Source organism: Python bivittatus, unplaced genomic scaffold, assembly GCF_059951505.1.
Source record: "Python bivittatus isolate LINGU-HERP-01145 unplaced genomic scaffold, Pbiv_v1 ctg000160_np1212, whole genome shotgun sequence".
In the NCBI taxonomy this organism is placed as follows: domain Eukaryota; kingdom Metazoa; phylum Chordata; class Lepidosauria; order Squamata; family Pythonidae; genus Python; species Python bivittatus.
The window spans coordinates 9,931,491-9,956,199 of record NW_028277076.1 but is presented as its reverse complement, the minus strand read 5'-3'; the positions used below and the strand labels follow the sequence as shown (position 1 = coordinate 9,956,199).

Genomic DNA, 24,709 nt, shown 5'->3' with positions numbered 1-24,709 from the left:
GAGGTTGAGCTACATGCTCTCCAGGGTACCTCCCAGTTCATACATTATACCTTCTAGAGTCAATGAATCTGCACCGTCCTGGTTGTGGAGCTGGGGAGAGCCAGGCACAGGGCTGCTCTCCTTCTTTTGGGCCAAGAATGTCGATCCAGGCATTCTCCTGCCGTGGTGTGCAACAGGGCTGCAAAACTACACAGCCGGTGCCCTGCCAGGCAATAGTTTGGAACGGAGGATGGATATGCTAGTGCATTTCAAATGCCAGAAAGGGAGTCATGCAGAAGAGAGACAGGACCAATTATCTTACCCTCAAAACACAGAAGAGGTGGCCTGTCACAAGAAGGAACTCTTGGTTAAATGTTAAACACCCCCCCCCCACACACAGTAAGAAGTTAATGACCTGAGGTGGGGGGCTCCCCTTCATTGCAGGTGTTCAAAGAGAAGATGAACAGCCATATGGCCGCGGTGCTTTAATAAGGATTCCTACATTGCATTTGGTGGCCTCAAGAGTCCCTTCTGGTTTTCTATGACTTTGTAGAGCAATGTTCTTCTGCACCCGCTGGAAACTGGGCGAGCACCCACAAGAGCACCACCCTATTATGGAGTTTCAGTGGCCGTTTCCTGAAGCTGCTGGGCCTCATCCTCTTTCGCCTTTGTTTGGGAAGAGGAGCGTCCTCTGGTACAGGTCAGAGATCAGGACATATATCAGTTCAGAATTTGAGTCTTGCCTGTGGCTAAAATGACCAACTCCTTTTGTCTCTGGTGGAGGAAGAGAAACAGTAAGACAAAAGCTTCCCTGAAGTGTGGGGTTCAGAAACAATCACCTCCTAATTAAAGAAGACATGGTCCTGTGTAGAAATTCTATTTTATTACTAATTTAGAATTCAAAAACAATACAATGCAGGCAACTTAAATCTGTCTGACTTGGCTACTCACTAACATCCTCCCTTTCTACACTTTGGATGTCCTGCACAATGCTGTCAGAATTTGCTCCATAATTAGTTTTTTAAAGTTGTGCACAGCTTCTCAGATGGGAAAAAAAATTGTGGGCGAGCAAAAGTGGTCATAAGGCCACCCACATTCTGTTCTTTCCATCTGAGAAGCTGTGCACATCTTTAAAAAATTAAAGCTTTTTTTTTTTTAAAGAAAGAAATGCAGTGCACACAAAGAGAAAATGGTAGTTTCTGCCTTCAGAGTGACAGAGATGATTCACAAGCAGAAATATGCAAGCAGAAATAATTTCCTGGGAAGTAACTCAAGATTATTGCAGGGAATTGATTTCTTGCCCTAAATTCATTAGAGATTCATTAGAGATGCAAAGCACTAGGGGTTTCCAGGTGGGGTAACCTTTTGACACTTAAAATCCAAATACTCCCCTCCCCCCGCAGAAAGTGAGCACGCTAGCCAGAAGCGTGCAGCGCAGCTGTATAAATGCTCAGAATGCATGCACCGGCTATGTTTGGGAAAAACATGGCTTCAACAAACAGATTAAAGTGAAAATTGCCCTCCAGGGAATTAGCAGAAAAGGAGTTGTTGCAATGGGTCTCAATGGCAGTACGTGCCTACTGACTCCCCCAGCCCACACTCCTGCGTCAGACAGATGATGTAAAGGGGTTCCAGGCATTTTGACGGTCCAAACGTCTTCTACCAAGTTCCAATACGGAAACCAATGGACCAGGAAAACTAAATACCTATCCAGACAACGATTTATCCCCAGTACTTCAGCTGCCAGCTCTTACATTTTTTATGCAGTTCAATGTCCAGTATCATTTATAATTAAAAAATGGCAACCAAAAGGTGTAGGGAAGGCTGAAGTGGAAAGACAGAGCAAATGGCATCAACAGAGAACAGAAGTGTGTGTGTGTGTGGGGGGGATCTCTGGCCCTTCAGATGATTAACTACAAGTCCCAGCACCCCCAAGAAGCATAGTTAATGGGAAGGGAGGCTGGGAGTTAGAGTTCTGCAACCTCTGCTCCCCAACTTTGCAACAGAGGGAGGCTAGGAAGTGGGAGGTTCGGCCCTCCAGGTATATAGAAACTACAAGTCCCAGCATTCCCAATCCTAGCTTTAGGATTCAGAACGCCCATTCTCCTCATCAAAACCTGTTGGGCTTTGGAGAACAGTGCTGCTAGCAGACTTCTTCTGCAGCCGGAATAAAGCCTCGAGTTGCTTCCTCTTCTCCTTGGCTCTCAGGATGGTGGTCTTGAAGAGCCAGAGATAGAAGTTGATGGCCGAGGGGCTGTCGTCATTCCCCGGAATTGGGTAGGTGATGAGGGAGGGGTTGCAGTTGGTATCCACCACAGCCACCGTGGGGATGTTCATCTTGGCTGCATCCCGGATGGCCAAGTGAGGCTCAAAGACGTTGTTGAAAGTATTGAGAAAGATGAGGAGGTCTGGCAGCCGGATCCCAGCCCTGTACTGGATGGGGGCGTTTGTCAGCAAGCCACCCTGCCAGTAGCGTGTGTGGGCAAACTCCCCACACTCCTTGGCTACGGTCTCCACACGGTGCGAAGTCTGCCGATGGCGACTGACAAAGAGGATGATGCCTTTGCGGAAGGCGATGTGGGCTGTGAAATTGAGGGCCAGCTGGAGATGCTTCGCCGTCTGCTCCAGGTCGATGATGTCTTGCTCCAGGCGGCAGCCAAAGAGATATGGCGCCATGAACCTGTGCAGGAAATAGGCAGGCAACCCTGAGTCTGAAGCCGTTCCCAAGCGAGATAGCTAGGCAAGGAGGGCTACAGGCCAAAGGGGCCAATTTGAGGATGCTCCCCCGTGAAAGAGGAGATGGCTGTAACTGTAGTGGAACGAGGGCTTGGCCTTGAGGGACTGGAGGAAGAGCCGCTACCAAGACAACAGTCAGATAAAAGAAGTCTGAGTCTGGGGCAGGAATGTAACCCGAGAAAGAGTCTTAGGCAGGACCCTCCCTAGTTTTCACAAAGACAAAGGCGGGGGGGGAGGAAGCACATTCAGACTTACATGATTCCGTTGCTATAATAAAAGTAATATTGGCCTGCATGACTTTGGTTTCCTAGTCTGGTCTTCCCTGACCACGGAGGGACAGACTTTCAGTAGTTTTACTAGATCCTCCTAGTCCACCATCCAGCTGCAGAATACAAAGCCTGATTAAGGACAACCGTCTCATATTCCTATTTTACAGGCCAGGAATGCTGAGCCTTTGCAGAGGGGCCAAGTCAACCAGACAGACACAAAAACCTAAGCAATGCTGTGCGGATCGGACCCCTGGCCCATCTAGTCCAGCAGCCTGTTCTCATAGTGGCCATGCTTCACTGAATTAGCCAGCTGCTCAGGTTCACATAATTGAAACTGAACCTCAGACTAACCTCCAGATGACTAACATCTCAGCCCCCAAATACCCAACTACACTTTATCTTGGTGATGGGGGGGGATGGGGGCAAAAAACTCATCTGCCCACCTACTGTGTGTTGAAAGTCCTAAACCTGAATCTCAGGAAAATCTACGGACAATCCTAGTTAGAAACACAGGAAAGCTGCCAGCAAACAGTGCGAGCGATGCTTAGCTCCAGGTTCTGGCTCAGAGGCCGGATTCAAACCACACGCCAGTCTAGGCTGCAACGGGGTTGGGCCAAGATTGTGGGGATGCGGGTTCTAAATCTGCCCGCTCTCCCTTAGCTCATCACGGGGTTTGTCTCTCCGAGCCTACCCTAAACTCGCAACCGCGTTTGGCGACCCGGGCCGAGGGCCAGCATTTTGCTCCGTCCGGCCCAAGGCGGCCTGCAAGGCCCGGGAAGGACTGACCTGTGCCGGCTGCTGCTCTTGTGGCCGAGGTGGACGCGAGCTTCGAAGAGGTCCCGCACGGAGAAGAGCTCCTGCAGGTTGAAGAAGTCCGCCTGCCGCAGCGGCTCGCGCAGGAGCCTCTCCTCGGCGGCTGCGGGAACAGCAGGCCGCGGCTTCAGGTCGGGCCGGGGAGGCGGCCCCGGCTCCCTCCCGCGCGCCTCGCCCGGGCCCCCGCGCCCGTCCCCCCGGGAGGCGGAAGCGGCCCGGAGCGCCGCCCGAAGAGACTCACCATCCTCCGGCGGGCGCGCCGCGGCGGCAGAGAGGGCGCCGCGCCATCGCAGGGGGCCGGGCGCGGGTCCCGGGGCGGCCCCGCGCCGGCCGGGCCGAAGAGCGGCTGCTGCGGAGAGGAGGAAGGCGAGGGTGAGCGGGGCCGAGCGGCGGGGGGCGGTTTCCGAAGCGCGCAGCCGCGGCCCCCGGGCGCCTTCAGGTGCCGGCCTCAGGCTGGCTGGGGGCCCGGGAGCCCGCACCCTGCAGCGGCCGAGGCGGAGCCGCGCGGCCGGCCTCGGGGCAGGGGGCGGGCGCCCGCCCCAGCGCCGCCCGGGCCGGAGCCCCCCGCCGCCGCGAGCCCCCTCCCGGGCCGAGGGCCGAGGGCCGGGCCCCGCTCCCGGCGCGGGCCGCGGCGCAGCCCCCCGAGCGTCCCGGCGCCCGCCCACCTGTCCGCCAGAGGAGCCTGGAGGCCGCCATGCCGGGTGCGGGCGCAGGCGCAGCTCGCGAATCTCCTTCGCGCGCCACGGCCCGGGGCGGGGCGGGCTCTGGCTCCGCCCTCCGGGTTGCCCCCGCCCTCGCTCGCCGCCGGGAGTCTTCCGCCTCCGCCCCCCAGGCGTGCTTGCCCCGCCCTTGGACTGGGCGCTGGGGGCCTCTTTGGGGCTGGGGCTGTCCGGGCCGCTTCCGCCTGCGGGGGGCGTGGTCTCCGCGTGGGGCGGGGGCAGGCTCTGGGCCGCTGGGCAGAAGTCTCCTTGAGGGAGGGCGCCTGTCACCCGGAGAGGGGCAGCGGTAGCCCCCTTCTCAAGAGGCTGTCCTGGGCCCCCCGCCCCCCGCCCCCCTCCCCTCTTTTAGGGAGGGGGTGGCTGAGAAGCGGGCCATCTCAGCCTGGCTCAGGCCATTGTGGCATGGAGCGACCCTCGGTGGCCCCCCACGGCCTGCGGTGAAGCCGCGACGGGGGCGGCCCTTCTGGATCTCAGCAGCCTCCAGCGCTGCCGACCCCAGTAGCCCTCCGGGAGTGGGGGTCCCGCCCTGAAGTGGTTTCCTCCCTCCCTCCCTCCCGTCCTTCCTTCCATCCATCCATCCATCCATCACTTGGGGGATGCCTCGGAGGTCAGCACTCTCTTATTTAAGGTCTACGGCATGTGTTAAACGTGTAACAACTGTGCTGGGCGACATCATTTGTGGGTTTGGGGTTATACTTGTGATACCCAATTGTATATTTTCACCCTTAGCCAACTGAGTAAGGTCGCCAAACTTCTGTCCCCATGCAGGTTTGGATGGAGAAGGAACGTCTTCGAGTCAGTCGTGCCAACGTGGGGCAGCTGCGCTTGTTGGGGCCACCGAGATTCCAGCTTTGGCTTGGGCGGGCTTACCCTTGCCCTTGCAAGGGCAGCGCACAGCCTGGGGGTCTTCTTGGACCCACAGTGGCTGCTTGATGAGCAGGTGGCAGCTATGGCCAAGAAGGCCTTTGCGCAGCTCCATCTGGTGTGCCAGTTGCACCCCTTCTGGACTGGCCCTTCAGACCGTCACTCACACCCTCACCTCATGGCTCCGTTGCTGCAACGCGCGCTACATGGGGCTGCCCTGGAAGATCACATGGAAGTCTCAACTGGTCCAGAACGTGGCAGTGATGGGCTTGGCTCACTATGCCCACGTGACATCTCTGATCCACGAACTGCACTGGTTGCCAGTGTCTTCTGGGTGCGATTCAAGATCTCCCGTGGTGTCTGATACAAGCCAACAAGGTTGGCACATTTTGGGTCCCTTCGATTGAACAATGTCATCTTTTGGGACGTAGGGGGCACACCTTCTCCGTCATGGCACCTCCCTCCAGAGTCTGGGAGGCTCCCACCCTGACAGCGGTCCAGAGGGACCCGGACCCGGTGTTCTCTGTCAGTGTGATGTCGAACGATATACCAAAGCTTTAGAATCTGTTTATCAGGAATTATGGTGAGATTGAGCATGGGGGGGGGGGCACTAAAAGAACCATACTGAGAAATTAGAAATGTGATATTATTCCATATGTTAAGGAATGGTTGGAAAGGTGTGATCTATCCGTTTTGGAAAAGGCAATATTTTCTACTACGTAATCAAAGGATGGAGCAATATGTGTTACTATGGCACAGAATCTCTGCTATTTTACAATATTTTTTGTACTGATTACATTATAGTCGTGTACTTATTAGTAAACCAGTGACTTGATAAGTATAAGGTAGATTTTTTTCCTTTTTTTCTTTCCTTTCTTAGTTTGTATTTGGAGTTGTTTCATTTCCATTTCTTTTGTGTCGGTTTCTATAGTATTATTTTTTCTTTAAAGTTTGTTTTGATACTTGTGTATGTTAAGATTGTTAAATAAAAATAAAAAAAACATTAAAAAGTACAGTACCTGGAGCTTTGTTGTTGGCCAGATTCACCATTATGTTTTTTAGCTGCTTTACTTGTTTTTTTGCTAGTTATGTTTTTGAACTGTTTTGTATTTTATTTCCTTTGTTATACTGTGAGTTGCTCAGAAGCATTTGGAGTTGGGTGATGCCTAAATTGAATGATTTAAATTAATACATCATATGAGCCATGGCTTGTTAGCCATGGTTTGTTGAATAAATGGCAGTTTAGGGGTTCTGACAATGGGCTACACAGTGCATCATAATTGCAGATCACAACTGTTCGGATGACATAAAACCCTAATTAAAAAATAAAATACAATCCATCATAGGATTTTGGGGGGGGGTTGCATATAGTGTGTGGGGCCTAGCCTATTATAGTTTATTCAACAGACAAAACATGGTTTAGCAGTACATGTAAAACCAGTTTGTGATTCCAGCCCTCTTAGTGGCCTAGTTAACAGGAGAAAAGCTTATTTCGAACTCGCCAGTTTAGAGCAGCTTGGGTGATGGCTGCCGGAATGGGCTACATGGAGCACCATCCTGCTGCAAACTCGGAAAAGTGAGATATTTAGTCTTCTAAATATCATTTATGGATATTTATGGATTCATTTGTTGGTAACCATCCGTGAGGATGGGCTGCTGTCAGGCCCACAATGTCCAAATCCCAATCCAGAAGAATCCTCATGAAACCAGGCCTGGTTCAGATAAAATCTCCTTTATTGGATGGTACATGCAGCATAAGCAAAGCACTGCTAAAACGAAAGCCCTCGTAACTTTCCCTCTGCTTTCACCCCCTCTGCTCCCCCTTCTTCTTTGGCACCAGATTCCTTTCTCACCGAGCCGTGGCCTTGAGAATTCCCCACCCCGATAACACCTCTTCTTCCTGCCTTCGAGATGACACCGGCTCTGTCTTCTTTCATCCCCCCCCCCTTGTTACAAATGGGAGAATCAAAGCAAGCAGACCCAACATTTATTATCCCCAATAAATCAGTCCGCTTTTGGCAATTCATTCAATTGCTGCAGGTTCTGACAGCTGCTGCTTTTTGGTTTCAGATTGCTAGCTTAAAGGGGCTCCCCACCCCCCAAGCGGACATTATGCACAATCTTGAATCCTGGGGTTTCCCCCAAGCTTCATGTTCCAGTGCTGAGGGGGGACCCGAAGGACACAGAATGGGGCGGAGCAAGAAGAGCTAAACCTGATTGAATTATTGAATTATTTTGAATTTAGAAGAGCTAAACCTGATTGAATTATTGAATTATTATTAATTATTGAATTATTGAATTATTTTAAATTAAGTGCAGTTACTCCCCCTCCACGTCATCATGCTAAGAATTACAACTTGCAGGTAACTTTGGGAGGCCGTGAGGGGACAGCCAACGCCTCTGGGCCTCGGGCTGTGCAAAGAAGACGAGCAGGAGGGACCTAGTCCTGGAATCCAGGCTGTCCTTGGATCCTGGGGAAAACGGGGCCAGTTTTGCCGAGGGCTTTCCTCGCCTATGTCTCCTGCGATGGCTCTGCTTCCCGCTCCCTGAAGGAGGCTGCCTTCCTTGCACGGCGTTGGCACAATGGGCTGAGTGGGGGCTCAGCCTCGTTCGCCAACGCAGAAGGGGGGATTCGGCCCGCCCCCTCCTCCCCAGCCAGGGCTAGGCAGACCCGGCGGCGTGTCGGGGATGCTGCAAGGAAGCTGCTGTTGCTTTAAAGGCGCCTGATTCCTGCAGCTGTTTCCTAGCAACCTGGGCTTGGTTTCCACACCAAAGCCGGCGCTCGGATACCCAGGGAGGTCCGGGCTCCCTCTCTCACGGGGTCTTCTCCTCTCTTCTCTCCCCTGGAACGAAGGGGCATTGCCCTGAGCCCCCCGTCTCCATGTCCCAGGAAGAGCCCGAGCCGGAAGCAGCCACCGCTTTGCGCACGGCGGACGAAGGGAGCGCAGCCCAGAGAACCAGCGATCACTACCAAGTGAGCGAGGACTTACCTGCCCGGTTCAACAACCCGGGATGGTTTCGAGGTTACAGGTGAGTGGACGGGGCAGCCAGCCCCCACTAAGTCCCAGACCCCGTTGGGGCACCAGCTTGGAGAAGCAGGCTGAGCACGCAGCTAGCGAGGTCCGTGTGGGGTTTTGAGAGGCCCTTCTTCAGTCCGGTCCAGCCCCTGCTGAGTGCAAAGCTGCCGACTCGATGGGGCAAGGAGTAGGGTCCTCGCTGTGAGTGGGGAGGGGGGTTTGTTGGGTGCTGGCTAGGTATGATTTGGAAACCCAGCCACTGTGGTTAGAAAACCATAGTTTATGGCAGGGAAGAGAGCCTACTTGCAGCCACCTGGGTCTTCCCAGAGTGAGCGAGGCTGGAAAAGTTAGACCTTTTTTGTTTGGGGGGAGCGGTTTAAGGGGCAAGATGTACAGGAAGGGGCTTACGAAGTGGTTACAGAACACAGGTTCAGACATGGCACTAACACAGTCTGCCTGCTGAAGGCTTACGTAATGGGTGAACACAACCCTGATTGTGAAACTGGTTCCTTCAAGGAAGAAAAGCTTTTTCTGAAGGAAAAAAGGTGGATGTTGATGATTTATTTCCAAAAGAAAGAGGGGCGGCAGGGGGAGGAGAGGAAATGCCAACGTGATCAATCACCTGGCTGAGGGTTATTGGATGTTGTCGTTTCAGAGTGAAAGAGCGCAATCCATTGTTCAGGACAACCAACATGGATTACGGAGGAAAACCACCAACGGTGCATGAGATGCCGGTCAGTAATGAGATCTAAATATAATGGCGGTTCCTGACCAGGAAGTAAATGAACTGGTTCAGTGAAGAAATAAACTAGCTTCTGATATATTGGGGCATGGATGCATAGAGTTGGGTTCAAGGGCCAGGTTCTTACAATTTGGTAGGCCTCAAATTCTCTAGTCTTATTTTAGCTTCATCTAGTCTCTTCTGTGAACTCAACTATTACCTCTCAGCTGAGCCTATATTCTTATTTTGGTGGGGGGAAAGATAAGGAGAACCCCATCCCCATGCCCTCCCATATAGGAGAGGCAGAATATAATATTACAGAAATGATAGATGGGAAAGTCCGGCTTCACACAAGCTAAGATCTTTGCAAGAAATCTACTAATGCAATTGGGCTGGGGAGGAAGCGCGAAGTGCTTTGCCTGGGGCTCATTCCTGGCTTCATAACCAGAATGACAGTTTTCCCAACCTTGTATATCGAGGGACCAGTATGGCCTTGAAGAAACATCTGAACCAGATAGTCATATATTCATCAGGTGCCTTTGATTGTTTCTGGGGCTAACACATGAAACGATCAAAATGGGCTCCAGTAAACAGGCTGGTTGAGAATGATTGGGTTGTAGCTCAACAGGTTTAAGGGCTCCAGGTTGGAGAAGCCTGCTTTGTAGCCTCATCATGTAGAGGAATTTAGCTTTGGCCTTGAGGAGGAGGAGGAACTTGATGGCACTTGACTAATTCGAAGTGGCTGTGACACAACATTGTCTGACTAGACTACTCTCTGGAAGTGACTAAAGGGGAAGCATCCCCTGTTCAGTCCTTGACTTTTATTTTATTTCATTTTTTTATTTTTATGATTATTAAATTTATATGTCACCCATTTCCCCCAGAAGGTGACTCTGGGAGGTTTACAATTAAAAAAAATCTCTTTCTAAGTGTCTGCAAGGGGATAAGTCCTCTTAGATGGAGGTCTCCATTTTATCTCCAGTGAGGTAAGTTGGGCTGAGAGACAGTGGCTGGCCCAAAGTCCCCCAGGGAGCTCATGTGGCTGAGGGGGGATTTGCAACTGGGTCTCCTGGTCTGCATCCAACCGGTTCGCTGCCCCCTCCAGGCTCTTTTGGGTTAGGCTCACCCTCACAAATTGGCACCTGAGCAGCCTACGAACACAAGGTCTTTATACTTGGATGGATGCCCCAGGTTTTTCTACCCCTTTGGGTATTCTTGCACTAGCAATGAAGCATACGTGGTCCTCCTGTGGCTCCTGAAACTGACTCCAGACTTCGTGATTCTCCAGACGGCCTGAGTGGCCTCTTTCCAAATGACTAAAGGCTGTCCTCCTCTTTCTGACTCTTCACAGACCAGCTTCCATGTCAGTCCACACAACTTCTCTGATCGTTTCATCAAGTTCGGCATGTACAGGAACCATGGAATCAACACCACCCTGGAAAAAAGCTATGTGACTGGCCCTGACAACTTCATCACTTTCTTGGACACCCTCAACTTCCACCCCAGTTACCGAACTGGAGGACCCGGTTTTTGCGAGTAACAGGCACCGGAAGGCATCCCACCATCCTTTAGCTTTTTACTGTTCTAACGACAAGGTCAGAAATTATTCCCCAGTATGAAGAAATGTTTGCAAGGCTCCCCTCCCTTGGAAATTTCTTTTCAAGTATGTGCCATGACTTGCACCTGAGAGACTCCAAAATGCTCCTGCAGGATTCCATGAGGTCCTGCTGGCTTGTAGGCTGCAAACAGCTTTAGCATCATAATACGATGACCACATTACAGCAACATGACCTGCCATAAAAATGTTGGGAATTGCCATGTCCGTGGTGCCTGGTTTCAAAATAGGGGAAGACCTACTTTGCCTGTCAAAGAGTCCACATCCACCCCACAGCGTTCATCCCACTGCTCTGAAAGTTTCCAGGGGGGCTCTGTCAGTTGAGGGAGGGCGCGGACCTGGATCAACCAGGGCCATAACTATGTACAAGGCAGTTTCCTAATTCTGTGGCAAGGGCAGCGGCTTCCACTGGGGAGAGAGCTGTGCTGATCTTTGAGTGATGTGCCAGGCCTGCCATCCAAAAAGAAGTGAGTTGGGAAGGAGAAAATCTGAATTTGATAATACATTTACTAGGGATGAGTATTGCTTCAGATATGAAGCCAAACGGGTGTGCTGGGACTCGTTGGGTGCACATATGGGCCCTGCCTGCAATTTGTTAAGCCAAGCGCATCTTCTCCCAGGCTCATGTGGATGTCCTGGGCAGCAACAGCAGCAGCCTGACCCCCGGAAAAGATGCAGGTGCTTTAAGGAATGGTGGGCAAGTCCCACATGGGCAGCGTTTGGATCTGAAATGAAAAATGTCCCTTGGAGGGGATGTGGGGGCGCTCACTGCACTTAGGAGGCAATGACAGGGTGTGAACACCTTATTGCCTCCTGTTGGCACCCCAGAACTCAAATCCACGTTTTCCTGGGGCCACAGGGCTACGTGAGCCCAGGAAAAGGCAGAGAGCTCACCCACATCCGCTCTGAAGCCTCTTTCCCACTTTGGGTCAGAAGAGTTGTGCAACCTTAGTGTGCACCTCATGTGCTCCAAAGCACTTTTTTTGCCTTTTCATCTGAAGTGCTGCACAGCCTTAATATTTGCATTTAAATTTAATTAAACATAGTTTTTTAATTATTCTCCTTTTAATAATTTCCCCTTTACATTTTTTTAACAACTTTTGGAGGTTTCAAGGTGCACCTTTGGCTTTCTGGCGATTTCTGTTGCATGGGTGCATCAACGTGTTAAGGCGAAAGCAAGTCTCTCTGCCCTTCTCTTTTAGAAGATTTAGTGCACCATACAGAGGCTGAGGGCAGAGTCCTTCCAGCGTCCCTCTGAAACTCATTACATGACGCACTTCTAAAAAGGAGGATTTCTGCTTGCTGCCATGTCTGATAAGCTCACTGAGGTGGGCGCAAGGAGGATGAAGAGGCCGCGACGGTCCATCTGCATGTACAGCCTGGGTGTGCTCTAAACAGGGATCACGCTCCCCCCCAGGACTTGGACCCAGTGAGGGTTTTGTGATTGCAACGATCAGGACTGAAAGTAGGTCTTGGGTGAGCAATACATTAGCTGCTTTCCTCTAGAAGGAAAGAAACAGGAGGGCTGAGATCACACAATGTGTGAACTCTAAACCTGAGTTAAGGCAAAATTGCTGTGTCAAATTACATGGGAAAAAGCCAGGTGGCCTGATTTGCCCAACAGGCTAAGGGTATGGCTAATTTTCCCACATGTGCTGAACCCCAAAGTCTCCTGGGCCCTCTGAGTGTATACCTCTGATATACAGCGTGAGAACTGAGGTTATATTTAGGGGCCAAAGCAAAAGCAATCCCTATGCGGGAAATCTCCTGGTTGCTCCTGGCCCAGAGAAACTCATTTCTGTGCAATGTTTGGGAGGCTCTTGAGATAACTTATTTAAAACATACTCATAAGAGTAACTCCTGTGTAATATATTGGGAGGATCATCCACTATCAACTTTTCACCAGACTGAAAGGCACTGGGGAATACATTATATCTGTAATGGTAATACTCTGCTATTCTGCCCTGGGAATTTGCAAGGAAAATTCCAGTCGTATAACTGCAGAAGAGGGTTGTGAAAGGTGAGTCGCGTGGGTGGTTGAACAGCTTCTCCATCATCTTGCCGCCTTTGAGGCACAATCCTTTCTTGGGGCTCATTCTCACGTCCCAGTTACTATGGCATAGTGACTCCTTGTTGATAGTTGTGAAAGGATGTGTCCTCGTGGCATCACCTCTCTCACGCTCAGCCCACCTGAAGTTGCCTTTCTCCAGACACAAGTCTTGCTGAACGAACAATCCATGATGAGGCTGTTGAGGACAGGGCCAGCCTATGGGCTTTTGAGTCTGCTGAAAGCACACCTGCTTCCTTCTGGGGGCTATCCTATAGGGTCATTGTGATTGGGGCCGTTATGTTGTATTACTAATGCATTCATTATGCATTTTGGGAAGTTATTTTACTGCATGTTTGAAATCAGCAGATCAGTTGCCCAGAGAACTTGGTTATTAGGTAGATTAAAATATAATAAATAGATAACATACCTATAATCTAGTAATGAGCCTTTCTTTTTATGAACAAAATTATTGGTGGTCATATATAGGAACTACCCATTTCTGCCTTGAAAAATTCTTGAAGAGAACATGCCATTTTCACTTTGCTACGAAGATGAAACTATTGATTATAATTCTGCTCACCCTCAGAAAAAGAATCTTTTATTATTTTAAGTGATACAGTGGGAGCAAACAGAACATTTTTCAAACTTGCGAAAATGAGTACTTTTCTGCTGCCATCACCCTCCAGAAAAAACATGACTATCAAAGAAAGAGAAATGTTGCTTTCTCAGAAATGCTGGAAAAAAGCAGCATAGTAAGGTGGTTTCAGAAGGCAGGCAATTTGGGAGCATCTCGACATGGAAAAGTACAATGGTTGACGGTTCAGGTGACTTACAATGCAACAGGTTCCCACCAAATCTCTATCAAAGCAGAACCAGGCTGATTCCAAGGTGCTCTGTAAGGCATGGTTTCAGGTTGTAAACTTTACATAAGAATAATCATTGACCTACAAAGCTCTTTAAAAGAATGCCATTTGTAACAATGAAGAATCTGCACAACAAAAGACTTAAATTGTTGGGAAGGGGTGGGGTAAATCCACTGGTTTCTGTCCTTTTTATTTCCTGAAAAGCAGAATTAGCTGCACTAAATTTCAGTGGGCAAAATCCAACTGACTGTTGCAAATGAGAACAGGAATGGGAATCCTTTAGTTTCTTTGCTACTGCTTTTCTAACAGAGTTGCAGTTTGTCATGCCACCAAATCAATTTTCTTTTCCTTCCTGGAGAAAAATAGAACAAATGAACAGTTAATTTTTCTCTGTTTCTTCTGTTCTGGGTTGCCTAAATGTTCCATCCTTCTCTGTACCAGGGAAAAGCCAAATCATGGTTTTAGTTGGCCAAAGACAATGAGGCTAAATTAATTGGCAATTTTTCATATTTTAATTTTCATAATTACTTTTTATCTTTTCACAATGATTGTTTTTTATCTATTTGCTGTTTTATTTAATTGTTGCATGCTGCCCGGAGTCGCTTTGTGTGAGATGGGTGGCTTCCTGAATGGGACGAATGAACGAACTGCCTAAGAAAAGCGACGGAGATTGAAACGCCAGGCATTTGATTATGGCCGTTTTTCTGCACAGCTTTTTAAAAATAAATCTTTAAAAAATCAGAAAACCCAAACCCACAGTATCAAAGAAGCAAATTCATAGATACCATTTTTCAAACAGGCTCACCACGACTTACAGTTGAGTGAATGTGTGAGCTCCTGACTGCTTGGTTGCCCGTCCTTTCTTACGCTGGCCTGGCGAAGAAAGGGCCAAGTGGGCCAATGCCACTGTAAAATCAATCCAGCAGCAATTCACTGAGGGGGTGCCAGAAGAAGCAGTGATGTTCCTGCTTCAACAGCTCTGATGCCGAGGGGGGTTCTCGGAATGTACCCAGCACACATGAAAGAAAACGCTGGGGGGCGGGTGACCATGGATGTTTGTGAACGTCAGTAAATTGTGGGGACATTTGTAATAGCCGCTGTTTGTGGCTCTCTTCTATTGAATAGAGACTTTAAGTTTAGAGCAGGAATTTCTGCAGAGCTCAGACAAACATCCTATGAAAATGGCATTCTGCTAAATCTAGAGCCAGGAAATGTCTGAATGATGCTCAGAATCAGCAATTATCAGAGACTCCAAAGTTGGCAAGACCAGGTTATCTGGTGAAAACTCCTGCCTAGAGCAGAAACCATCTCCTGAGAAGTGACTCCCCGCAGCCCCCTTCTGAAAACCTCCAGCAAGGAGGAATCCCTCTCTGTTCTGAGCAGAACTTCCACTGCTTAACCATTTTGGCCATCCGGAAATTACTAATGCTTCAGCTAGAATCGTTTAATTTCCTCATAGGGCCAAGAGGAGACCTGCAAGATAGGAGGCCACTGCTGGAAAAATCGGGGGACTGGAAAACCTAATTGTGACTATTAAACACTTCCACATTGAGTCAATAAAAAACTAAGTGCAACCATTTCAGCCTTTGATAAGAAATGTTAGGCTATGGATTTGTTTTTACACCTTCCAAGTAATTTGAACAGTAGGTCAAAAATATTTAAACTAGGAAATACATCAGAGATGTGGAGAACTTCAAAAACAAGACTGCTTGGGACATCACAGTAGAAGTACTACGTGACTTCAGTTTAACAATATCAGTTAGGAAGCTTGTACACAAAAAATGTAGTATTTGAAAAGGAGGAAAACTCCACGCTTGTTCCTGACTGGTCAAGCTCTGAAGATAGGGTTGTGCAGATTTGCACTGAGCTCCTAATACTGTATTTTCATTTGTGCAATGGCCTTATCAACTTTACCTCTCTAATATCAAACCTGAAGCAGTTTTATCAACCCTTTCTAAACCATCAATTTCTCTTAATCAGTTGAAAAATAAGGGTAGAAATAAACATGTCTATACACGTGACCCTCTAACAACCAATATTAAGAAAAGCATCCAGTGTGAAGGATATGGAAGCAAGTGGCAAAAATCCCTACAATTGATACAATAGCCAGTTTATTCCAGGAATGATTGTTATGCAAACTACAGCTTAATGCAGCGGGTTCAATAAAATGTTATTACAGCCAAACCAGAAAAGGTGCAGTGGGTTCAATATCACAGCAAAGCTGTAACACGCTCAACTTTTTTGTGGCTTAGCCACTGTGCTTTGTCAACCCTAAATCCAGGCAATGGAGGTTTGTTCAACAAATGAGAGTTACCAAAATTGGGGCTTAGCACAAGAGTGAAACCATTCCAAAGGGTATTGGTTTCATGAAGTCGAGATTCATTCTTGCAGGCCAACCTTCGGTTCTGGTAAATCACTTTTCTCCTGTGTTTGGACCACAGAGAATCCCACCCATGTCTTCCCAGGTGAGACCTGATAAGCAGTAGTGCATATTTTCTCAATATCCCACATTTTGGAAAGACTTTTTCTTCTCTGGGGCCCTGTCCAGGTACCCTAAAGCAGAGATGAACATTTTTTTCTTTTTTGTTAAATGTTTCTGGCCTGTGAGGGTTGCAGGGAGTGTGAAAGATGATCTGCTAATGTCACCAGAGCAAGCAGGACCAAAATGTTCATAGAACTCCAAGTGCAGAGCCCAACCAGCAGCTTAGTGCAGGAATTCAAGTTCAGTGGACACCCAGCCACTGCTTGAAGAAGAGAATCACTGGACACCACTTTGGGGCATGGACATTCCAAAAATATGGATCCAAAGATGTGGACCCATCTTTAAAATATATGACAGAAAACTAAAAATAGGTTTTGGATCATGTTTTGTGATCTGAACTCAGTTTATTAAATCTTATAAATGTATGAATGTACACCATTTCTTATATACAAAACAAGTTTTCTTAATTTAAAAAGTGCATCTTCAATCAAAGAGCATTACAAGCTACAAAGTATTGAAATTCAACAGGAAATGAATACAAATGCTCCATCACACACCCAGTCCCCAAGAATGTAAGCGAAAGGAACGTCCAGTAGGGTTTACACAGAGAAGAAACAGGCTAACTGGATATTCACAGGACTTTAATCCTACAAAAGCAGCATTAACAGGAAAAAAATGCCACTAGAAAAAGATCAGGTTAAATTTCAGTTTGGAATTAAGACTGCTCCTCTATCTCCACATTTACCCTTCAATGATCCAGCTAGAAATAACCTGGAGTTTTTTTTTTAAGAATATGAAAGAATAAAGGTGCCTCCAGACTTGGGACTCCTCCCTTTGGCATTATTGAGGATGTCCATTATTTTGACTGAAGAGTCTCCAGAAGCATCAAGTCACTGAGTGGTAAATGCAGCCAAGTCCTTGTAAATTCACCTCCCTGAAGGCCCTCCAGCAGAAAAACAGCTCTTCTCTTTGCCGGTCCTGCCCCCTTGTTTTATTGGACCCAGGGAGCTCAGACTGCAGGCCAGAGAGTTCCTGTGCAACCCTCTGGATTGGGATAAGAAACAAAGCTGGACAAAGAACAGAAGAATGGCCTCTACAAGATTCTTTAAAAAAAAAAAAAAACCTCTATGGGTTTCAATTATAAAAACACTATTTTTTTTTAAAGATTGTGTTTTTATAACTGGCCCATTAGATTAACTGTTCTGCATCTTTTGTAAAATTCTCTTCACAGCTGATAAATGCTTAAGAGGGTGAGAGAGGACTTCAGTTTGAGCATCCTCCTCCAACCTGACGCTCTTTTATTGAACCAGCTCCCATAATAATCCTGCCTCCCAAAATCTTACAGCCTAGAGCCGTGAAGGCTAGAGGGGGAAAGGAGTCCCACAGACCTGGAAGGCTTACCAGAAAACGGTCTGAAAACACAGTGACCTTAATCATCTGCTATGAAAAACCCTGGTAACCATAACGACCTGCAGTTAAGCATGCTGTATAAATTGTCATATAAAGTTTTCCTTAAAGAGCCGCTCTTTTCATATAAAGAAATCATTCCTTCAAAAGAGAAAACAAAACCTTGGATAGGCGTAATTGGAGATGTGTTTTTTTATAAGGTGGGCATCACGGGTAGTAGCTCTGCATTTACTGCCTCCCCTTCCAGTCTCAGGTTCCCTAAAATACAATCACTTTGGTTGCCTTGCCATCACTGTTTTCTCTAACACAGATTGATCTCTGTGACAAGAGGTATTTATTTTCGTAAGCACACACTTCTCACTACAGATGGACCAATCTGAGCTACTCATGCAACAGGAGCTTGAATCAGTCTGCGTACGTTATCTCTTCCAACACAGATATTAAACTTCATGTGAGAAGTTCTAACTTAGAACACAGATTTAGCTTTAGTCGCCTTTTAAAAATGCCAACGCTGTAAAATAAAGGACTTATAAACCAGAATCCTTTGTTTTCAGGAGACAGTGTGTGTGTTCTCCCATGGGCCCACCTGTAACCTCTGGAAGGTGCTGGGTTTGTTCTTCTGCTATCCTACCTTGGCTGGTCGTGTTCCCTTCCGTGGATAAATCGCAAGGGCTGTCAGGAACCTTACCCTTCGCCCAACTGCTGCTGTACTCCAGGATTTTCCCTTCCCTAGCAGGGACTTCAGCAAGTGTTACCCCGGGGCTAGCTGTGACCTCTCTGGTCTCCTCTATGCCAGGCTCTTGCAAAGGGGGGCTTTGGCTGGAATCTACCTTGTGGCCTTTCACAGGATGTTTGGCTGAGTTTACCACTTCATTAGATACGGTGGTCTCCTGGGCACTTCCATTCCCTTCCTGTCTGCAGGGACACAAACTTCTTGCCTGGAACCCAGGACCCTGATCTACTTCTCTTATTCCTGCCTCACTTCTGGAATCCACAATCTCTTTCGGCAGAGACTTCTCACCAAACGAATTTGCTGCCAAGATACCTCCATGCTTCTTGAGCATAGAAAGGTTAATGCCCTGTTTTTTTCCCAAAAGCAGAGATTTCTTCTTATTCCCACCACCTTTGAGACCTGCTAGAAATTTGCTGGATATTTTGAATTCATACGAGCTCTTCCTTTTGAAAGAGGGGATGGTCTTAAAATAATTTTGCCATTTACAACTCTCTGCTTTGCCCTTCCCAGATGAAAGGGCCCTTTGATCAAGCCTGTCATCCCAAATATCCTTTCTTTGGACTGCAGCTCTTTTTACAGGTAGCTCAATCCCCTTTGTTTCCACAGTGTGTGTGTTTGCCACTTGAGCCTGGCTGCCCCCATCTTCCATGAACGATCTGACTTGTTCACTGGGGTGAGATGCATTTTCTTCCGTCTCTCCTGCGCATCTCAGACAGCTGCTCAGCTCAGGAACTGGTGGGTCCAACCTCTCCATCTTTTTGCCCTCTTTCTGTGAGGCACTGCCTCCACACCTGAGTAGTTGCCACTTTGCTTTCGACAGAGCAGCCTGAGGCTTATCAGCTCCAAAGGTCTCAGCAACTCCACTGGCATCTGGTAACACCCCGACCCTTGTGGAGGCCTTAGCCTTTTCTGCCAAGAACCTCTGGATTTCTTGTTCAATGCTGTCATCACTGTCTATGGAACTGCTGTCATCCGCCAAGGATGTCACAGCCCACAGGCATGGATGAGTCTTTGTGGCCTCCTGGATTTCAGCTCCAGAAGTTGGTTTGGTCTGGCATTCCTTTTTACATTCATGTTCAAACTCTATGGTACCTTTCGGTTTTCTCAGGGGCTCTTTCTTTACATTTCCCTCTCTGTCTCTCCTGGAACTTACAAGACACTTTTTTAATAAGGTGGGAGTTTGGGGTTGGCTGTCTCTCTCATTCTTATAAAAAATATGCATTTCAGCATCACCAAATCTGACTTTCCTTTTGCAGTGAACTCTTTGGTCTTTGGATTTTTTCTTTAACTTCCGTTTGGATCTTAACAGATCTTTGATAGCTGTATCCAAATCCTCATCACTATCAAATGAGCTGCTTTTATCATCTGCCCCATATTTCTGCTGACCTCGTGTTACATTTTCTACAAGACTTCCAGAACCATGAAATGCATGAGACAAAGGGTTTGCAAGACTGATAGAACTAATAGTAGTTAGCGTGTCTTTTGGGTATATAACCACCTTTCCAGTTCTTTCATCTTTCAGTTGGGTTACAGAGGATTTTGAAAGGTTCCTATCCAAATAGTCCATCTCTGAGAAGATCAGTTGTGCGTCCTCATTTTGGGTGACTACTTCACTTTTCCTCTTAAGTTTCTTTTTGCGATTCAGTGGCAGTTTTAAGCATTTGGGGAACATTTGCCTGGAACTCTGAGTCTGCTCATTGGACTGACCCAAAGAAGGAGGCATCTGGAAAGCGTGTGAGACTTCTCTGGATTTTGCTATCAAGTGCTCAGTCTTTGCTTTGACAGCCAAGAAAGCTCTTATCTCTTGCTCAATGCTATCGTCACTGTCCACAGTATTGTCACTGTCATGCTGGGAAGGCAGCATGTTTTGTGAAGGAAAGAAAGGACTAGCTGTGAATAGTTTGCTATCACTTGCTGTTGGAGGAGGCAAAATAGTTTTGGAGATATCTAGTATCGCTTCTGCGCACATTAATTCAGCAGCAGTGTCTGCTCGACAAGAGGCCTGAAATGTGACTGCACATTTGGCAAAACTGTCTTCGGGAGGAGAATGACTTCTGCTTTTTCCCAGATCATTACAAGTGGCCCCAAGCCTACTTAATATTGCTGGCTTTGCACTGGCATCTTTCCTCCTGCAGCTCTGAGCTTTCTGAGTGATTTCTGGCAAGGAGCTTGTCAGGCTTGGGGAAATATTCTCTGCCTTCCTGGCACTGAATTCTTCCTTCTGCAAAGAAACATAGGCTGCTCTGGACTCTGGACCTTTTTTAATCTTCTCAAGCTGATAACGCTGAATAGCTTCTTCAATCCCATCATCACTGCTCGAATCGGATAAATCTATACTAACTCTTTCCTCTCTTCCGGCATTGCAAAGCATCTGCCTCTTCCCACTTTTTTTGCTTTCTTCCAGGATGGAGGAATAACAAACTGTTGGAGTTGAAAAGTCTGCTTCTCTTTCTGCTTTTAAGGCTGCAGGCTCTTCCCTGGTTTTTGACTTCAAGCATTTAGGCGTGCTGATACTTCGTAGTTCAGGATGCTGCTTTGGGAAGTATACCTTGCCCCCTTGCTTTAAAGAATTTCGATTCCCTCTGTTAATGCTGCCTTTCTGACTGACGGCTAACTTCTCTTGAAACTCTTCTCTCTGATGAAATTGCTTATTCCTCCTTGTGATCTTCTTTCTTGCTTGCTGTTTCTTTTTCTTTAAGAACTGTTCTATCTCAGCTTTTATACTCTGTTCGAAAGAGTCATCGCTGCTCGCACTACAAGGGGAGGAAGCCCATTGGACAACATTATCTCCAACATGATCAGAAACAACATACTGCTGGGCCACGCTGACTGGGCCACAACCAGCAGGACATAAACGACAAGCAACATCATGGGAGGGATATTCCTGTTGGACCGGTTGATCTTCATCCTTACTTGGCAAATTCTCGGTGTTATTTGGTTGTGGGGGAATGTTCTGGCCCTTGTTCCGTAGGTACTCTTGAATGGCTTCCTCTATATCTCTATCCACGGAATCATCGCTGTCAGAATTCAAGGAGAGAGGTCCAAACTCTGCACTGTCTTCCATGTCCATTCCATCAGAGTCTGCTGGGCAGTTGCGAAGGGTGTATTTAATATGCTCCTGCAGCCTCTGGTCATTCCTCCGAAATCTGTGTCCGCTATCTTTTGATCCCTTCTGTTTCTTCTGCATGATGCAGCCATATTCACTGCTGGCACCCAAGGCCACTTCTTCGCTTTGCAGATTGTTTATGATCATCTGGACTTTGGCATTTACAGCTGTTCTAGCAAGATCTTCTTCAGATTCTGAGAAACAGACCGGATACCTGCAATTCCTTGACTGGGGAAAAGGTTCCCATTTTCTCTGAAGGGCCACCAAAGGAGAGGTATTCATGAGAAACATCGTCTCAGGTAATGTGAAGGCTGGCAAATGTATTGTGTTTCAGGCAAACTGCTCTCCCATTCTAGCAAAAAAATAAAAAAATGTGGATAAAGCAACTACAAAAACACAAATATTACCTGAGTATTTGCAGGGTAACGACTGCTTTAAGACTAAATTTTCTTTTAACATTAATTTTGCATCGTATTATCTAAAGCAACAAGATTAAATTTTAAAAAATCACTTATGAGAGCTTCTTTTATCAATTAGAAGATTGTTTTAATTTTCTTTTACTCCTCTGGGCTTATTCTGGAGGAAGAATTATGTCAGAATAAAAACAATCATTATAAATAACAGTGATTAAGCAGCACCAGAAAGAATTGCACTGAGATTTTCATATCAAGTCTGTGAAACCTTTACTGCGTGCTTTTTTAATTTCTAGTGCTGCCAATCAGTACCTGTTTACTGAGAAATTGTGTAACCTCAACTAGCACTCATAATTATTACACCTTATTAATCTTTTTCAACTGCACCCACACACAAATAAAAAGAGGAAAGGAAACCCGTGATTTGATCCCAAGAGGCAATGACAACCTGGTCTTACTGTTACTGCACTGACCGAAAAACCTGCCTGCCTGTCCGTCTATCTAGTTTGCCTTATATGAAAATAGACAAACTCAGAGAAAATCCCAAACAGTGAAATGCCTGGGGACTATACAGAAATAACAAAAAGGAAATGTTATAAAAATGATGGGACTGATAAAAGAGAAGTTGAAAGGGAAGTCAAAAGGCTCAAAACTGCAGAAATCAGCATAACCATATACGTGATGGCAATGAGATAAGGAATTAGTCCACTGCCTAGGGAACTTTTCCTGAACTTTTAATACTTAAAGCAAATAGGAGATGTATAAGACTGTGCCAAGGAAAACATGGATAAAACTTTCCCTGTAATACCTGAACCAGGGTTTATCCAATGAAGCGGAATGGTCACTGGAAAAAATGTTTCTGCTAAACAAATTTGATCCAGAAAGCTACTCCTATGCTTGCAGTTAAAACACTGGGGAAATTGGTTTTGCAGCTTGCACTAAGCTATGGTTTGTTTTAAACACAGTTTGTGATTAACTCCAGCTGGCTGGGTTCACGAGTATGTTCTGAGATAGCTCCAGGTGTTACAGGAGTACCACAGCATCCCTTGGCGGTATAGCCAGGAAACGCTGAGAGTCATGTTTCAGGAACCCCGGATGTGTCACAGACCACGCATCCCTGTCTAATCCACAAGCAAACTCCCACCATTTGAACCTGGCGCGTGCGTGTACTGCTGTCACAGAACAGCACACAGGTTCAACCTTCAGCAAACTACTAATGGTGATCCCTGCTCCCCTTGGCCCAAGACCAAGGTTAATTTTAACGGGAAATAAAGAAGATTAGTGCTGCGCTCCAAGGTTAAACAGTCTTTTTCGGACTCAGGGCCCCTTTTCAAAAAGTTGTGGGCCTTTTCGCAGCCTGGTTGCCATGCCGTGTCAAGTCACAAAACGGTCGCCTGGTTGGTCGCAAAAGCCCACTGAGCCCCCACCGCACCCTCAGGGCACAAACACACTCTTGCAAAACACGCAATAGTAGAGGTCGGCGGGTTGTTGTTATTACATTTTTATCGAGCCTTCTCAAAAAATTGTTTTGGTCAAGGGGGCAAACATGCGTTCATTGCTCCTTTATCTCCTCTGAACTAAAACCACCTTTTAGCACGGGCTGGCCAGGGCTGGAGGGGCCTGGAGCTCCGTGGACCCTCCGCCTCCCCGACCTATAAACGAGCCCCAGCGCGGCTGCTTCCCGAGGCGGCCCGGCTCCTCAAGGGACCCCATCACCAGCGCAGGTTCGGTATCCCGCAACCCTCCTGGCGCCCAAGCCTGTCCCGCCCGGGGCCCTGCAGCCCCCGAGGGCCCCGCGCTGCCGTCCTGCTCTCCCCGCAGCAGACCCCGCTCAGGAGGCGGCGCGGCGCGGCGCGGCGGGCCCGCCCTCCGTCCCTCGGCATTGGCTTGGCCCCGAAGCAAACTCCGAGCGAGGCCCCGAGGCCGCCCCCTGCCCCGCCGGCCGCCCCTGCGCCCCAGGCGGGCCTCCCCCGCCGAGGGCGCCGCTTCGGGGACCTCGCCCGCGTGGCGCGGCGAGCCCGTTGCCATGGCGACCGCCAGCTCCCCGCCCGGGCCTCCCGCTCACCTGTCGGGCCGCGATGGCGCCGCGCGGGATCCGCCGCCAACGCCGCCGCCAGAGGACAGGCGCCGCCCGCGGGGAGGGAGGCTGGGCCGGCGGCGGCCGGGGGCGGGACCGGGCGGCCATCGGCCCGGCCTGCTCTCCCGGCCGGCCTAGCAGGCCCGCCCCCCGGCGGCGCGGGGGACGGAGGCCCGGCCTCGTCCCTCCCGGGCCCCGCCGCTGGCTGCCCTCCCGCCCTCCGTCCTGTCCTCGCCACCCTCCTCTCCCCGCTCCCCCTCCGCCATTCCTTTCTTCCGTCTTCTGGCCGCCCCCTCCTGCCCAGCGGCGGCTTCGTCTCTGCCTCCTTCCCTGCTCCGCGCTCGTCCCTCCCGGCGCCATCCCGCGCTTTCCTGCGCTCGGTGCTGCGTTTTACTTTCCGCCTGCCGGGTCGCAGTTAAGGCTAGGCTAGGGTCGGGTCGGGCACTTTATAGCACAGCCAGCCTCGACGGTCGGCGTCCGCTTAGTTAATCGCCAAGTCAGCCAGTTAGCTGCCTTTAAAGCCCAGGCTGGCCGGAGGGGCGATTGCGGGAGATCCGCGCGCGGTGACCCCCCGCCCGCGCAGCCTTCCCGGGCGCTGATCTTCCTGGCCCCCCTTCTTTCCAGGAGCAGAGTTCGGGGGCAGGCTTGCCATCCCTGGGAGGGGCGGGGGAGGGAAACGGGGTTCAGGCCGCCCGCACCCCGAGGCAGCGCCTTTGAGCCCTGCGTCCATCCTGGGCCACGCTCACCTTCCACTTCCTGGCTGGGTCCCCTTTCAGTCAACACCCCCCCTCCATTTTCTTTTCTCCTCGCAATGTGTGCCTTTGAGTCAATCTCGACTCCCACTT

The 24,709-nt window shown here is 48.7% G+C and overlaps 3 protein-coding genes across 7 annotated transcripts; 1 reads left to right on the top strand and 2 right to left on the bottom strand.

Moving 5' to 3' along the window:
• Positions 1-840: 840 nt before the first annotated feature.
• Positions 841-4,599, bottom strand: MRPS2 (mitochondrial ribosomal protein S2). 5 transcript variants are annotated; one of them, XR_015797307.1, is made up of 4 exons: positions 4,463-4,599; positions 3,771-4,146; positions 1,160-2,659; positions 841-1,016 (listed from the first exon to the last, which is right to left on the bottom strand). XR_015797307.1 is itself a non-coding variant. In XM_088147208.1 (4 exons), exons 1-4 carry the CDS (start codon positions 4,491-4,493, stop codon positions 2,062-2,064), a joined length of 867 nt encoding a protein of 288 aa, XP_088003334.1. In that variant the 5' UTR covers positions 4,494-4,599; the 3' UTR covers positions 841-2,061. The 5 variants fall into 5 exon arrangements, 4 of the variants coding, with proteins under 4 accessions (XP_088003334.1, XP_088003335.1, XP_088003332.1 ...); XM_088147208.1 differs by having other exon boundaries at positions 841-2,659; positions 3,771-3,900; positions 4,039-4,146; XM_088147209.1 differs by having other exon boundaries at positions 841-2,659; positions 3,771-3,900; positions 4,039-4,143.
• A 2,866-nt stretch (positions 4,600-7,465) lies between these two features.
• Positions 7,466-13,268, top strand: PIERCE1 (piercer of microtubule wall 1). The gene is made up of 3 exons (XM_007431905.3): positions 7,466-8,410; positions 9,053-9,131; positions 10,470-13,268. The coding sequence occupies exons 1-3, from the start codon at positions 8,262-8,264 to the stop codon at positions 10,656-10,658; spliced, it is 417 nt and encodes a 138-aa protein (XP_007431967.1). The 5' UTR covers positions 7,466-8,261; the 3' UTR covers positions 10,659-13,268.
• Positions 13,269-16,496: 3,228 nt separating this feature from the next.
• On the bottom strand, positions 16,497-24,067 carry PPP1R26 (protein phosphatase 1 regulatory subunit 26). Its single transcript, XM_088147175.1, has 2 exons — positions 23,853-24,067; positions 16,497-21,726 (listed from the first exon to the last, which is right to left on the bottom strand). Exon 2 carries the CDS (start codon positions 21,663-21,665, stop codon positions 18,063-18,065), a length of 3,603 nt encoding a protein of 1,200 aa, XP_088003301.1. The 5' UTR covers positions 21,666-21,726; positions 23,853-24,067; the 3' UTR covers positions 16,497-18,062.
• Positions 24,068-24,709: the final 642 nt, after the last annotated feature.

Excerpts from the sequence above, each read along its gene's own strand:
- MRPS2 (XM_088147206.1), bottom strand. The coding sequence starts at position 4,493 with ATGGCGGCCTCCAGGCTCCTCTGGCGGACAG. Across the intron at positions 4,147-4,462 it reads CAGGCTCCTCTGGCGGACAG|CAGCCGCTCTTCGGCCCGGC; the intron begins GTGGGCGGGCGC and ends TCCTCTCCGCAG. Across the intron at positions 2,660-3,770 it reads AAGAGCAGCAGCCGGCACAG|GTTCATGGCGCCATATCTCT; the intron begins GTCAGTCCTTCC and ends TTTCCTGCACAG.
- PIERCE1 (XM_007431905.3), top strand. The coding sequence starts at position 8,262 with ATGTCCCAGGAAGAGCCCGAGCCGGAAGCAGCCACCGCTTTGCGCACG. Across the intron at positions 8,411-9,052 it reads GGATGGTTTCGAGGTTACAG|AGTGAAAGAGCGCAATCCAT; the intron begins GTGAGTGGACGG and ends TTGTCGTTTCAG. Across the intron at positions 9,132-10,469 it reads CAACGGTGCATGAGATGCCG|ACCAGCTTCCATGTCAGTCC; the intron begins GTCAGTAATGAG and ends GACTCTTCACAG.
- PPP1R26 (XM_088147175.1), bottom strand. The coding sequence starts at position 21,665 with ATGTTTCTCATGAATACCTCTCCTTTGGTGGCCCTTCAGAGAAAATGG.